The following is a 15,483-nucleotide window of genomic DNA, read 5'->3' on the forward strand; positions in this document are numbered from 1 at the left end:
CGGAGTGGCATGCCACACGTCGGAAAATGGCATGCCACAACGCGGTGACTTCAGCAAGCCACACAAGCCACTGTAAAAGAAATCACAGTGAGAGCACAATCTGAGCTGTGGATTCCACTAACTTCCCCAATGAAAAGTCTGAGAGCTGACCACATGTGACAATGGCACTATCTCTCTCCCTCTCTCTCTCACACACACACATACACACACACACATTCACACAGGCCAAATGAACAGTTGACACATTTCTCTTGATTTATTATTGTGTAATATCTAATTGTTCTCCTTTGTCCATGACAAACTGTGGCAGAGGCCAAATGTCAGGCAACCCCCAGCATGAAACAAAGCATGCAGGGGTGGTCAGAATAATAGATCAGCATAAACAGCTATCGCGCAGCAATCCCCGACACGCGTGGAGCCGAGAGTGAAAACCTATCTGTGGAAAATTGGGAGGAAATAGCCTTCCCGGGATCAGCGCGTCGTATAGAGTTACAGTCGAAGCCCCTCCCCCTGTCTGGCTTTTTTCACAACCTCTCATTTGCCTTACCGAAAAGGCTCACTCCAACTAGCGTTCAGACCGTGGAGAAATACTAGGCAGAAGATGGCTGACTCAACCGGGCATCGCGAGCCCGCAACAGCAGCATCAACTTCACCGGGGCTCTTCTCGCGCCTGACACTCGCCGTTCTGCAACTCTGAAACGGCCCCGCCTCAGACACGCTCCGATTTTCTACCCCACCGTAAATATTGACAAATATATTGTAAGAAATGGCAGAGATGGAGAAAGAAGGTAGACCCCCAGAAAATAAAAGAAGCCGAAAACCAGCGCACCCCGTGAAACGGGAAATTAACGAGGAGATGAAGGTAGGTCCTGTCTGTTTCGTGAGCTTGTCTGGTGGGAAACGGCGTGGTTTTCGGGGTTACCATTAAGGCTTGTCATTTTCAGAAACACTAAGCGTCTGCCGCTCCGCCCTCAGATTTGAATAGAGACTGATTCATTGACGCGCTATGTTGTGGATAATTGGCGAACTTTGATTTTTGGGTGCAGAACATGTCGCTGTTACCATACTATTTATTTTGGTACTATTTATGACACATATATAATAACAGTCTTAAATGAATAATTTAGTAACAATGTATTAATCTTTTACTGTCTAAATAGTTGAAAATAAATACTGGCAAAAATATATTACATTCAACTGTTGTTTGAGCTTCAGGAACAAAAATGTTACGCAGATTAATTTACACCGAACATATTGTTGAAGCCCATTATCGACACTCTTTTTAGCATGGTTTATGTGGAGTTAATGGAAAATCCAGTGCGTCAGTCTTAGCGTCAACACTGTACTACTACTACGATTAGGCTACTACTGCTGCCACCTCTGTGAAAACAAAGCTGTTATGGAAGCGACGGTAACAGAGAGTGCCTGTAGAAAATCGTTGACCCCGAGAAAGCCTTAACGTATGCTCACACATATCATTGCATTTCATCAACAAAACGAGTTCTCGTGAACGCCAGGAAAGCGATGTCTGCCCAGCTGTGGCGGAGCCGTAGTTCTGCCGGCAGGCATTCCAGATGTGCGTCTGGCTGAAAGCGCCTGACAAGAACACTATCTCTCCGAGCACTAGCCTTTATATTCATTTAGGGTGACGCGTGCCTTTTGTGTTCAACATTTGCTTGGCAGAGAGTGGGTCTTCTTAAAGCAAAGCGAGATCTGAACAGACCATAGCACGCAAGAAACACGTTGCATCTTTGTCTTTGGGTTTTCATGTGTTCATTGTCTATAGTAAGGCACTGTGTACAAACAAGGCTGTTTTGATTGTTACAATATCGCTTGTCACCGTTTACCATTCAGTTGTGGACAATATTAGGCCTATATTAGTGGTTATGTATTTCTCAACCCAATCCATAGCCTACATTCGAACATGAGTTGTTTTAATCAAAACAGTTTTGCCGAATCCTACGGGGACAACCTCGTTGTTTCGTGTCATAAAATACATGGTGGCAGGGCACCTGCTTAATTGCTGTTGATGCATCTTCATTGAGCTACCCTCAGGGACTCCTAAATTTGACAGATATTGATTGACCTGTAGCATTGGTCCCAATCGTCTTTTGACTTGCATGCTTTTGTTTCCCACAACTCGTAAAGTATCATAATTGATTTTGCCAACTTGGCCTATCTTTTTTTTTAAACGAAGACCTATAGCCTCGGAATATAGGATGTACGAATGTTGATGCTAACATAGATTGGAACTACAAAACGACTTCCACGTGAGATATTCCTATTGCAAAAGCTATTCATATGACGGGTGTTACTATAACTGAAATATATCCCAATGTTTTGATAGCCCGTTGGTGACGCATCTTACGCTGAATTTAGGTTTCGATTTGTTTTTATCCTTAGCCATGCTTTTACTGTATCTTATTCTAATCTAATCAATAGTCAGAGGGTTAATGAAAATCTATGAGATGCTATTCTCGTCAGTGAGATAATTATCCGCATCACCATCATCAAACTGTTGGAGTCGGCTTCCCTCCGTGTCTCCTCATGCCCAAAGCATGCGTGTCTGACTGTGGCAGAAGACAAAGTTCTTATGCTATGCTAGGCTTACATGGTGAACTTAGGACAAATTGTGCTAAAATACTCATACAGGAAATCTTAACACCGAAAACCACCCACCTTTGTACAAAACAGCAAAGGAAAATCAGGTCATCGGGCGCCAAGATATTAAACCTGCTTTATTAATGCCCAATACATTTGTAATAGATATGTAATACTGGTATTGTTCACTGACCAGCTGCATTCCGCATCAAATGTCGGCTGTAGTGTACCTAATGTTTAATGAGGCAATTAGATATGTTTTCTAATTTATTTTGTACATCAGTGAATTTCTAGCCATTACATTAACTCTCAGACCCTTACCTTCAGGCTTATGGTCTGTGTGAATGATGGTCATGATTATACCTTTTCATGTGTGGAAAATAGAATGAATCAGACAAGATGAGAGCTGAGTTTAAAGGATGCATGACCCTTGAATGCATGCAGTCTGTGACTTAGTATGTGTGTGAGCCTGTGTGAGTGGGTACATACTGTACATTGTGGCTTAATTTGAGATTTTATGTTTTACCGTGTCTTTGTTCGTTGCAACATTTACCTTTTCACTTGTATTTCAGAACATGAATTAGATTGGAGAGGCCGGTATCTGGACAATCTACAGTATATTACATATGGATATATGTATGGATGTGTGTGTGTGTGTGTGTATGTTATGTGTATGTCTATGTGGGGGTTCTGTTTGTAATGTGTGACAGTTTGTGTGCTTTTAGTGTGTGTGTAAGTGTAAGTCTGTGATGATGTGATGAGAGAGTGTGTGTGTGTGTGTGTGTGTGTGTGTGTGAGAGAGAGAGAGAGAGAGAGAGAGAGAACCAGTGTGTGTGTGCGTCTGTGTGTGTGTGTGAGAGAGAGAGAGAGAGAGAGAGAGGGCAAACCTACACTTGTGTGTTTATGAACATAATTGAACGGATTAAGACTCTATGTTGTCTTAAATTGAATAACAGCAGTTGTCAGGGATGCAACTGGCATAAACTCAATGGGGCATCAGTGCTGTGTTGCAGCTTATTGTATTAGCGCTGGAGTGAGAGTCGGGTAGCAGGGCTCTCTTTGTCCTGCGCCGTGTGCAACTTGCCTGTAGATATCCCAGAGCCTTTCTCTCCCATTCACTTGCCCAAACAAAGCCTTGCCACTCTTATAATGCCAATCGGTGAGTGGGCTGGACTTGAATTTTGTATCCTGTGTCCGCTTCAGGGACAGATCCGTTCTGAGAGCCTTCCCACTAAAGTGAGGGAGCACAAGGCTCGGTGATGAAGCACTAATTGCTTTCATTAAAGAGTAATTAGTAAAGTGTTAAACGGAGACGAGGCTGTTTAAAATCCCCGGGTGACGAGCTGCAGTCTCCACGGCAGCGGCTCTCCCAGCAGTCTGGGCACGGGGCCGCCGGAGAGACGGCTCCTCCAGTCATGCAGCTGAGGAGGAGACGCAGTGATTTCCGCGGCCCCTCACACAGACACAGATGTGGCTCCCGGAGGAACTGTTGTCACTTAAAGGTTTAAAGTCAGAAGTGTGTCATTTTCCAATAAAGGGACCACTGAATGAAGAGTCTGTAATATGGAGATGCCCCCCTCCCCAGTGCAGTTGTTGGGTTCACCTTATGAGTATGAGTATAGTGTCTGTCATGATCTCAGAGGATGGTGTATGTGGAGGCAGCGAAGACACCTGGGCCACATTGGGCTACTTGTTATATGTATGTTCTGATGTTAGCAGTGACAGTCCAAAACCATTGTGGTCCATCCCAGTCCCTGTCCCTGTCCCAGAGATGCACTTGTATCCTGCATGCTCTTCCTCTATGCTCTATCTGGTAATGATTTATTAAACCAGGAACCAGCTCATTGGAGTAGATATGCCTGGCATAGAAACAGCAATACCAGGAGACACCTGTAATGGGTTCATAATTCATGTTTTGATTGTTTTTTACTGTTTAAAATGGTAAAATGTTGGTTCAGTTCAATGGGGAATTTGTTTTATCCTTTGTAGCTTACAACGTATGTGAAAAGCTTACCCATAAAGCTTTAGAACACATTTCTAGTCTTTGTAGCTTACAACGTATGTGAAAAGCTTACCCATGACGTTTTAGAACACATTTCTAGTCTAATGCCACAACTTACCTTTCTAGATCGGTTGTGTGTGTGTGTGTGTGTGTGTGTGTGTGTGTGTGTGTGTGTGTGTGTGTGTGTGTGTGTGTGTGTATTAAATAGTCAGCATATGGCCTAGGAAGTCCTGTATTTTTATCCTTATGCTTCCCCTGGCTGTCACCCGAGCAAATACTAGCATCCTTTGCATTCCTGTCACACATGCTCTGTTAATAGGCTCATGGTTTTGCTTTCCTCTCTATCTTCCAAAAGTAAACACCACCTTCATTTAGTGTTCATGAGGAATAGAACATCCTCTTTATATGACATCCTTAGCCCATCCATCCCTACTGAACATCAAGTCTCTGTAATTAAAACTGGCAGTAGACATCTTCACTTCCCACAGTTCCTCATGTTTCTGTCTGCTGTCTGTAGTCGAGGTCTCTGCTGTGCTGGTGCAGGCTGCCCTGGTCAGTGTTCTCTATTTGTGTGCAGTGGCATCTCTGTTTGCTTTGCTTGTACTCTTTAGTCTGTGTTATCTTATGAGCTAGTCACCATCCCTAGCCTACTTCATGCTCCCGCCCAATACCCACAGCAGATCCACACAGCCAGTGTTTGTATTGGACATCTCTCTATCTTGTATCCCCAGAAGGAGTCAGGTAGCAGAAGAGGGGGGCCTCAACTCCTCTTCTCTGCTACTCAAAATCTGTTCACCAGGTTTTTCAGTGGTGTCTCCACACACACACACACAACCCCCCACCCAGCCCATGCTCAGCCCCACGCCCACTTCTCCTCTCCCCCGTCGTCCTGAAGCATCTCACTGACTGCTTCAGACGAGCACAAACCAACTCTCAGTCCCTGAAGACTGTTCTCCCACTAGTTCGAGACATGTTCTTTTCCTCTCTTTCTTTCAATCTTCCATTCTGTCTTTCTTCCTTTCATTATTTCTTTCTTTAATTCCCCCCCCACAAACACACACACACACACAACCACCAACCCTATCCTCTCCCTCCACCACCTCCACTTTAGTGGCTTTGTCGTTTAAGACAGGGGGGAAAAGACGAGCGAAGTGCATACACAATGTGCCCTTTTGAGGGATCATACCTCCAAAAAACCAAACAGTCTGACAGTGTTTCCTTCATCTTGCGCCGCTTTCATGTGCACCATGGTAAAATAAGCTGCAGTAAGTAATCGGGTTGTGGGGGGTGGGGGGGCAAAGCAGAGAGGGTTTGGGGTGTGTGTGTGTGTGTGTGTGTGTGTGTGTGTGTGTGTGGGGCGGGGTGGCTGTAAGAGCAAGGGAGAAAGGAATGTATACAGCAATAGGCAGCCTAAGCTGTAAAAACTGAAACCTGAGCCTCCGTGCGGGATCGGATATCAAGGAAGGTAGGGGGAAATGAAAGCAGAGCAGACGGGGGAGAAGAGAGAAAAGAGAGAGAGAGTGACTGAGAGAAGGAGAGGGAGAGAAAGAGAGAGAAGGAGACAGTGAACAAGGGAATGGAAAAGTGTGGGCCTGGAAAGGCTGAGGGAGGGCCCGCACAGGGAAACTTGGCGAGGGGATTAGGGAATTTTATCATGGTGTACTGTGACCTACTCTGGTTTCTGCCCACACGGTGTCATATTCGGCCCCCCGCCTCCCCACCTTCCACCAACGCCGCCATCACCACCACCCCTCACCGAGTAAGACCAAGAGAACTTCTCTCAACTAATAAATGCAATGAGTTTTCATCTTTTTTTAAAGGTAAAATTGACAAAATCAGACTCAACATATCTGCTCAATTACAAATTCAACAACCTGAACTTCCAGCAACAAACAGAGGGAAACTAAACTTGATGTCAGAGTTCAGCTTGATAGACTCTGAAACACTTGAAAAACGGTACAGAATCTCAGCCCTTCCACATGTGTCTTAGACACTCTGCCTACCAATTTCTTCAAAACTGTTTTTCACCTCATAGCGGCGGATGTCCTTCAAATTGTAAATGTATCATTGCTGTCTGGCACTTTTCCTAAGTCACTGAAAACAGCTGTTGTAAAGCCACTTCTCAAGAAGAATAACCTGGATGCCTCCATGCTAAACAATTACAGGCCCATATCCAATCTACCTTTTATTGGCAAAATTATTGAAAAAGTAGTCTTTAATCAATTAACCACCTTCCTAACATCAAATGGGTATTTTGATTACTTTCAGTCTGGTTTTCGGGCAAATCACAGCACTGAAACAGCTCTCATTAAAGTTTCCAATGACATACGCCTCAACACAGATTCAGGTAAAACATCAGTCCTAGTGCTACTGGACCTTAGTGCAGCATTTGACACTGTTGATCACAATATTTTACTACACAGACTAGAACACTGGGTTGGATTTACAGGCATAGTTATCAGCTGGCTAAAATCATATCTACAAGAAAGGAGCTTCTTTGTTGCCATCGGAAACTGTACCTCAACACCAACGTCCTTGACCTGTGGTGTTCCCCAGGGGTCGATCTTGGGGCCACTATTATTCAACCTCTATATGCTCCCACTTGGACAAATCATAGCTATGCAGATGACACACAAATTTACTTAGCTCTATCACCAAACAACTATGGTCCTCTTGAATCTATGTGTCAGTGTATAGAACAAATCAACACCTGGATGTCTCAAATTTTCTTCAGCTGAACAAAGAAAAAACTGAAGTAATTATATTTGGTAAAAATGAGGAAAGACTTAGGGTTGCCACTCTCCTTGACACAAAAGGGTTGAAGGCAAAGGACACTGTTAAAAACCTTGGTGTATTAATTGACAGTGATCTAAATTTCAACAGACACATGAAAGCGATAACTAAATCAGCTTTTTACCACCTCAAAAATATTGTCAAACTCAGAGGGCTGATGTCAAAACATGACTTAGAAAAACTCATTCATGCATTTATCTCCAGCAGGGTTGATTACTGCAATGGACTGTTCACAGGCCTTCCTAAAAAAGACTATTAAACAGCTTCAGGTGATACAAAATGCAGCAGCTAGGACTCTTAACAAAAACTAAAAGAACTGACCACATTACTCCAATTCTTAAGTCCTTGCACTGGCTTCCAGTAAATCACAGAATTGACTTTAAAGCACTATTGCTTGTTTATAAATCAGTAAATGGAGCAGGACCTAAATACTTGTCAGACATGCTTCAGCAGTACACACCTTCTCGTCCTCTCAGGTCCCAGGTGAAAAACCTGCTAGTAAAACCTACAGTTAGAACTAAACATGGTGAAGCAGCTTTTAGCTGCTGTGCTGCTCAGCTGTGGAACCAACCGGGATGACATTAAAAGGCCCCAACTGTAGCCAGTTTTAAATCTAGACTTAAGACCAAACTGTTCTCAGACGCTTTCTGCTAACTGTGCCGAGTTACAAATTCTGAATCTGCCTCGATAATTATTCTACTTTGTCTTTTATTACTTTTTTTTACTACTTTTGCCTTTGTTTTTGCTTACTAATTATTCTTTATTTTTAAATGATTTTACCTTGTGTTTTATGTTTTCTTTTTATTATGATCTTTACCTTTTAACTATTCTTTGACTATATTGCCCTTCTATGCTTTTATTTGTTATTATCGTTTGGTTTTGTTTATGTAAAGCACATTGAATGACCTCTGTGTATGAAATGTGCTATATAAATAAACTTGACTTGACTTGACTTGACTTGACAAGAGGGTGAGAGAGGGAAAGAAAGAGAGAGAGGGGAGAAAGAAGAGTAAAGCACAAGAGCTAAAAAAGAAGAAGAAAAATAGCTGCCTTTTCATTCTCCCTGAGAAATAAAGAGATCTGAATTAAGAGCTTGGCAAGCAGCCCCTCCGTACAGTGGCAGGGAGATATGATAAAAGATAGGGTAATGGTAATCGTGCCATCTCTGGGGGGTTGTGGCATTGCACCGTGAGTGGGCATTTTAGGGCATGGCCGTGCCCCTGTCCCTCAGGGCATACTATACACATTTGTTCTGCTAAAACTAACCCTGTAGCAAGCCGGAGATTCCAGACTGAATCAGGCCTCCTCAGTAATGCCCACCACCCTGGTCAGCCTCAGAGAGAGAGAGCAAGAGAGAGAGAGAGAGTTACACTCGGCCATTGTCGCCGTGAGCGGTCGCGTTGACTCGAGTCGTTGGCGTTGGACTGGTCCGGCTGTGTGTGTGAGTGGCCTGTAAGTGCATAAGGGGGCTTTAGCTGGGCGTGATACAGGAGAAGGCCTGGAGAGAGGAGGTTCATCAGGGAGAAGGAGACACACACACAGACACACACACACACACACACACATAGACACACATAGACACACACACACACACAGACACACACACACACACATAGACACACACACACACACACACACACACACATATAGACACACACACACACACACACACACACACACACACACACACACACACACACACACACATAGACACACACACACACACACACACACACACACACACACACACACACACACACATAGACACACACAAACACACACACACACATACACGCACACACACACACATACACACACACAGAAACACACTATCCCAACCTTCTCCCTCTGTGGGTCATTCCTGCACTCCCCTTTCATGAGCGGCCACCCGGATTAGGTTCCACACTCTTTATCTCTCCCTGTTTTCTGGAAGGGGCAGCAGGGTTACCGAAGGGCCACTGAGAAAGAAAGAGCGAGAGAGAAGGACACAGAGAGGTAAAGAGAATAAGAGAAAGAGAGTGTGAGACAGAGAAAGGGCGCAGGAGGGGAAGGAAGAGAGGGAATCAGTTTGGGGACAAAAAGGAGGAAAGGGAACAACAGCAATGAAATGAAGAAAGTCGAGGATGAAGGAGAGTCAAGAGGAGGAGAGAAAGGACAGCTGAAGACCGTTGAACGAATGAACGAGAAATAGCGGCAGGGTGCAGAAGAAATCAGGCCACCTTCGCCATGCATTTGCCCCTCGTCCTCAATCAGGACTCATACCAGAGCTACCATGCTCTTACACCGCTTGTCCATAATCAGCTCCAGTTTCCAAACTGGGAGAGTTCATTCCATGAAGCAACACAAGCAGAGGTGTCCATTTCAATTCAGCGCGGCGTCAGATCCCCTCCCCGTAGGCAGGTGGGTTGGGTTACAGGGACAAAATGGTATAAATCTCAGTTGTCAGTTCATCCCAGCGCTCGTCTAATATGTTGAAAAATGTTGAGAACAATAAGCAGGTGACCTCGTGCTTGACCCGAGCATCGATAGCAGCCAATAGACTGTGTTAATCCTCATTTTAAATAGCCTCTGCGGTGAGTTCATTTAGTGCCGGTGTGGACCTTTGTGCACATGGAGATGAATGTTTAGCAGTCTGTTTGGCTGCTGTTATTACAGTAATGTTGTAACTGACCTTGCGTTGCCTAGACACAGTCCCCTGTGTACTGGTCTTAGAATCAGTAGAGACACCTACTGGTTGACCTGTGCCATAGCCACGTCTGGGAGAGGGAGTTTTAGAGGCTCACTTGTCTGTCCCTCAACTGGACAAATGTGTTAAGTTCTTTGGATGTCATGGGGCTGTAGTTTATACTAAAACTTCAAAACAGCTGCAGTATAAATCCACCATCTGATGAGTGAATTAGAGTTTCCACATCGACATGGCCTCTTGCGTCTTGCATGATATAAAAAGTGTTTAACAGATGCATCTCAACACATTGCAGAAATGTAAACTGATGTGTCTCTCACCCAGGATGATGGATCGTTTGCGTTTTAATTGACAGTTCATGTTGTCTGATTGACAGTTGATTGACATTTGAATGCTTGAACCTAATGAATGACATGACTCGTGTCTCATCAGGTGCGGGCCGAGCGGGCCCACCCCTGGGCGGGCGAGGCGGGTGATCTCCATGGCAACCCGCCCTACTCCATGGTGAGCCCTTTAGTTTGTCAGAGAAAAATAAAAACACAACAATGCTTTAATGTCAGCTATAGGTGGGTGGTTCAGTAGCACTGTAGTAGCATCCCTGTAGTGTGGGTGCTTAAGTGCTTGATCAAAGGGAGGGGAAAGACACTAGACCTTCCTATATGTTGTTTAGTTTCTTAAGTCTGGTTCTATGATTCATGCATTTCTTTTTTTTTTCATTGACATGTTATCTTCAAGCGTCCAAGCAGAGCTGAGGCCACTAGGTGTTACAGTAAACCTGTGGCACGCTGGGTGAGGGCAGCTTCCAAGCTTTAGGAAGCAATCTTGATGAACCCGGTCCTTTTCAGCCCTGTTCAGAGAACTACGAGGCAGCTGAGAGTCATTTCCTAATAGCACTTGTTTAAAAGATTTATTTGTTAAAGTGTTTATCTGCTGGTTTGTTTTCATTTTATGAGGTACCGTGTGGGACTCTAGTGCAGGTTCATCTGATATTTTAAATCGTGCCACACACCGACGTCTTTCACAGACTGAAGTGGCGGAGAGGGTTGTCTGCCGAGAGCCGTGGCGGGCTCTCCGTGGTTTTGACCATGAAAGGGATGTAAGAATAGACTCCTGACTACCACCCACAGAGGGATGGTTACAGTCTCTGTTCTAAGCAGGAGGTCTGACTCCTCCAGAACCCAGGTTGTGTTGATGACAGGCATGACGTCGGCAGGTCTGATGTGGAACTGAAGAGACGTGAGAGGTCAAATTAGACAAAGGTGTTAAGTGTTCCTGAGCTAAACCATGGCTAAGAATCCGCCTTCCAATGTTGAGCTACATCCTGTACATCTTCAGATACTATTGTTCTGTAAACTGTACTGTACATCTTCTGTTTGCATTTGAGGATAACCATATGTGTGGGAGTTGTGATTCGCTGTATGTAGCATCTGGAGGGCTTTAGTCTTGTCTGTAGAATCCGTTAGAGGTTGGTAGTGAATGGCAGTTGTTAATTAGGTTGTTTTTAGCATTAAGACATTTCAGTATCTCTACAGACTGACTTGCTTGAGCCCATCTCTCTCTCTCTCTCTCTCTCTCTCTCTCTCTCTCTCTCTCTCTCCCTCTCTCTCTCTGATTTGTCAGATAGAGATATGAGAGTTTGCATTATTACATGTCTGAGGTGTAGCTGGCCTTGACCGTCCAATGAGCAGCGTTGTAAGCCACTGTGTACCTTGGTGTGTTCTGAAAGAAACAAGGTAAAATGGTGATTCATGATTATTCATGATTTGCTTTTAGCTGCTGGAATGTATCATCTGGGATCATGCGTGAGTCCTTGCAGTAGTAACAGTCATTCTCTCTTGGAGGTGACGTGGACACAGCACAAAGGGAGAAAGTGCCGTTGTGGGCATCTTTTTTTCTGGCTGGCTTGTTGTCAGTTATTTTGCCTTGCCTGTGTTTACAATGATGACTTCCAGCTTGTGTTGAATTGGTAGTACAGAAACCCCAGGTCCATGGCCAGTTACAAGGCCGCTCTGAATCTCACTACCCTCCCCAGTGAGTTAGTTTGTAGCTGTGCATTCCACCACAAGGTTCCCACTTGCAGACATATTCTCAGTTCTGCCTCTTCAACAAGATTCAGTAGTGAAGAGAGGAATTTTCAGGCTGACATACATCTCTGTAGACAATAGTGAATCAGTAACAGACTTTTAAAATGTTTGCCATTCCACACAGGGGAGCTGGCCTTCGAATCCCTAACATACAGTACAAGCAAGCATCTCTAGCGCATCAGTGTGAAACAAAAAATCAAACTCTCATCTGTAACTCTAACCATCAACTTTATTAATCCTGTCAAGTAGATGTACTGTGGATCTTATATTTTATCACCAATAATCTGAAACCGATGAGAATACCAGATTTTATATAGCCCAGTTCAGTCATGAGTCGTAACCTGCTTATTGAACCAGTAAAAGCATCAGAGTCAGCGGATGAGGTTGATATACAGTGTTGCGAATCAGATGTTGAAAGCTAATATGATGAAACATTTGAATGTAGTCTTCAAGTTACAACCCTCTGGACACCTGTCTCTCTGTGGCCATGTTTAAAATGCTAAAATGTACAAAGACTAAATCCCATGACTGCACTGTCCTGTAAAACAGTGAAAAGTCTGAATCGATGAAGAATCATTTGGACATGACTACATACAAATCTGAATTTTGAACTCCATTTAACCCCTTGATTGAACGGTTGAATTGCTGAATGAACTGTACCTCTGGATTAAATCAGATGACCCCAAATCATTGCTCATCACTTACTTGCAGTGCAGTGGAATGAACCATGCATTTGACATAATTTGTGTGGGGGTTATTATTTTGTTGATGTTTTGCAAACCATGTTTTGCAGTCCTGAAGCCTTATATTTCCTTTTGTCCAAACTAACATTGTTTGCTGGATTCTCTTTTGTCCCCTAACAGAGTTTTGCCGAGAACACGATGAATGAGCTTTTGGGCTGGTATGGTTATGACAAGGTGGAGCTCAGAGACTCTGACGACATCGACATCCGGAATTATCCGGATGGGGAGGTTCGGCAGCACATCTCAGTGGTGAAAGGTAAGAGGAGAGAAAACAGGAATAGCACAGCAAATACACCTCACCCGATAAGAGATGGACACAGGGGTCAAGTCATTTGCTATTTGTAATCTATTGATTATTACAGTGAAACAGGTAAAGATTTATAAGGTGAGAAACTTAGTCACAAGTTTGTAAGCACCACATCCAATTTTTGCTTAACACAGGCCACAAAGTTCAGAGCAAGTTATCATGATTAAGTCTGAGTGCTTTTCCCCCATTGTCTCCTCTCGGAGGAAATCCAGATGAGCTCAGCAGAGAGAGTGATCCCGGGTTCATCTGAAACATTCTCCCTGCCGCGCCAAATTGGGGGTATTAGCGGGATTTAAATTGTCAAGTGTCTGCAGCTTCTTGTGAACGCTGGTGCCCCTGCGAGGATTGGGACCGCAGGGTGACACAATGAGGAAGCGGGAGGGAGATTTAGACTTGAGGGTGCAGCGGTGGCAGAAGCCGCTAACTCACGACGCCTGCCCCTGCGCTCGCCCCATAATTACATTCCATCATCAGACAAATCCGCGACGCACAGATTACGATATTTTGTTATTGTCCACCGTCGTCACTGCGAACGTAGAGATTAGGGACAAAACAATCAAACCTAATTAACTCATTTATCGTAAATCCCCACCCCCCCATCCCCACCCCCCATCCCATGTACACATTGAGTTATAATGACAAATGGTTTTGGAAATCTGTAGATAATTTATTCATCCCTCGTCCTTTTAAAAAATACCCTGCTCTTGTTGGCTGCAGGTACAGGAAAGTGGCGTTTATTCAGTTGGTGTGTGTGTGTGTGTGTGTGTGTGTGTGTGTGTGTGTGTGTGTGTGTGTGTGTGTGTGTGTGTGTTTGAGTGTGTGTGTGTGTGTAAAGTCTGTGTGCTGTGGCGCAGACTCTGCTGGCCAGGCGGTGTTTGCTGATGGCAGTCTGTGCCTGTGCCAGAAAATGAACGCAAACTTGCACGGCATGCATCTGCAATACCACAGGCCTGGATGGCGGAGGCGCCTCTCTCTCACTGTGCACTTGTGATTGCGCTGAGCACACTCGGGGGATGCTTTGTAAACACTGTCACAACACTAATCCCCCATCACTATCACCTCCGTTGTTTAAAAGATGTCCATGTATGCAGTGGAAATACTAATTCAGTGGTTGTTATTTGTAGTGACTAAGTAGAAATCTGAATGTGGCTTCATTTTGGAAATAGTTTCACTCTGCCTCGAAGCTATTTATAAAGTTTTCAGTCTTTCAGTCAATTTCTCTATAAAAATTATTTATAAAGTGGTTTCCACCACATTTTGGTTGAAAAAGTAATGCACACATGTTTAATTTGAGACTGAGCCGCTCCTAACAAAATATTGAGCCGGACTTAATCTTAAGAGACCATCTGTGTTCCCTCATTGCTTCTAGAAAATTCTTTGCCAAAAGCCTCAGCATTGGAGAACAGCACCGGTTCACCACCCCATGCCAACAGCTCTCGCTCCACACCTACCCCTCGGAATGGAGTGACATCAGAGCCCTCCTCCACCCCCTCCACCTCCACTCCCAGCACAAAGGATCATGGGAGTATGCCTATCATAGTCCCCCTTATACCACCTCCAGTGATCAAACCGCCAGCTGGTAAGACCCTCATATGCTTAGACATCTTAGACATGTCTCTTGACGTCACATACATGTCACGACAATTCACACACAACTGAGTAGATCTCTCCACCTCTCCTTCACTGATCCAGCAACTAGCATGTGAAATGTCTGGGTGTGACAACTAACCGTGAACGTCTGGATCTGTGTGTGTGTGTGTGTGTGTGTGTGTGTGTGTGTGTGTGTGTGTGTGTGTGTGTGTGTGTGTGTGTGTGTGTGGTGTCTGTGTTTTTGTCCATGTGTGACACAATTTTAGTGACTTTACTTGCCAGCTAAACAATGCCTATACATCTTGTAATGTTTAGGACCGGTCACTGACTGAACCTTGAATGTTGTTGGGAAAAAAAAACCCCTGACTGCTGCTTCAAACCTAGTCGTGTCCCCCCCTCAGTGGAAAGTGCGCGTGGTCGTGGGCGGAACAGAGAGCTCCGTTGTGCTGTGGGAGTACGCCGATGCACGGGAGACTTATCAGCTCCCCGTGGCAGGAACGTGCTGGCATCACCTGCGAGGAGTTTCCCCAGCCTGGCATGACCCTCCCCAGGCCGCGTGTGTAGAGCCGGGGAAACAGATGGTGTGGCCTCGCTAACTATCCGACAAACACTGGCCAGCACGCCCCCCACTCTCCTCCCTCTGCGCTTCAGCTGCTGAATTATTCATATGCCCTGTGAGG

At 44.6% G+C, this 15,483-nt stretch overlaps 1 protein-coding gene across 8 annotated transcripts in view; it reads left to right on the forward strand.

The window, feature by feature from the left end:
* The first annotated feature begins 420 nt into the window (after positions 1-420).
* The window catches only part of sobpa (sine oculis binding protein homolog (Drosophila) a), a 56,488-nt gene continuing 41,425 nt past the window's right edge, over positions 421-15,483 (forward strand). For 5 of the 8 annotated variants that reach the window (XM_048227802.1, XM_048227808.1, XM_048227806.1 and 2 more), the window contains exons 1-4: positions 421-862; positions 10,512-10,583; positions 13,027-13,162; positions 14,583-14,792. In XM_048227802.1, the coding sequence (XP_048083759.1) occupies positions 767-862; positions 10,512-10,583; positions 13,027-13,162; positions 14,583-14,792 (514 nt within the window). In that variant the 5' untranslated portion in view covers positions 421-766. The remainder of the gene's footprint in view (positions 863-10,511; positions 10,584-13,026; positions 13,163-14,582; positions 14,793-15,483) is intronic. The other 3 variants (XM_048227804.1, XM_048227805.1, XM_048227809.1) reach the window with 1 other exon arrangement.

The sequence above is a fragment of the Alosa alosa genome, chromosome 19 (assembly GCF_017589495.1).
Source record: "Alosa alosa isolate M-15738 ecotype Scorff River chromosome 19, AALO_Geno_1.1, whole genome shotgun sequence".
Classification (NCBI taxonomy): Eukaryota; Metazoa; Chordata; class Actinopteri; order Clupeiformes; family Clupeidae; genus Alosa; species Alosa alosa.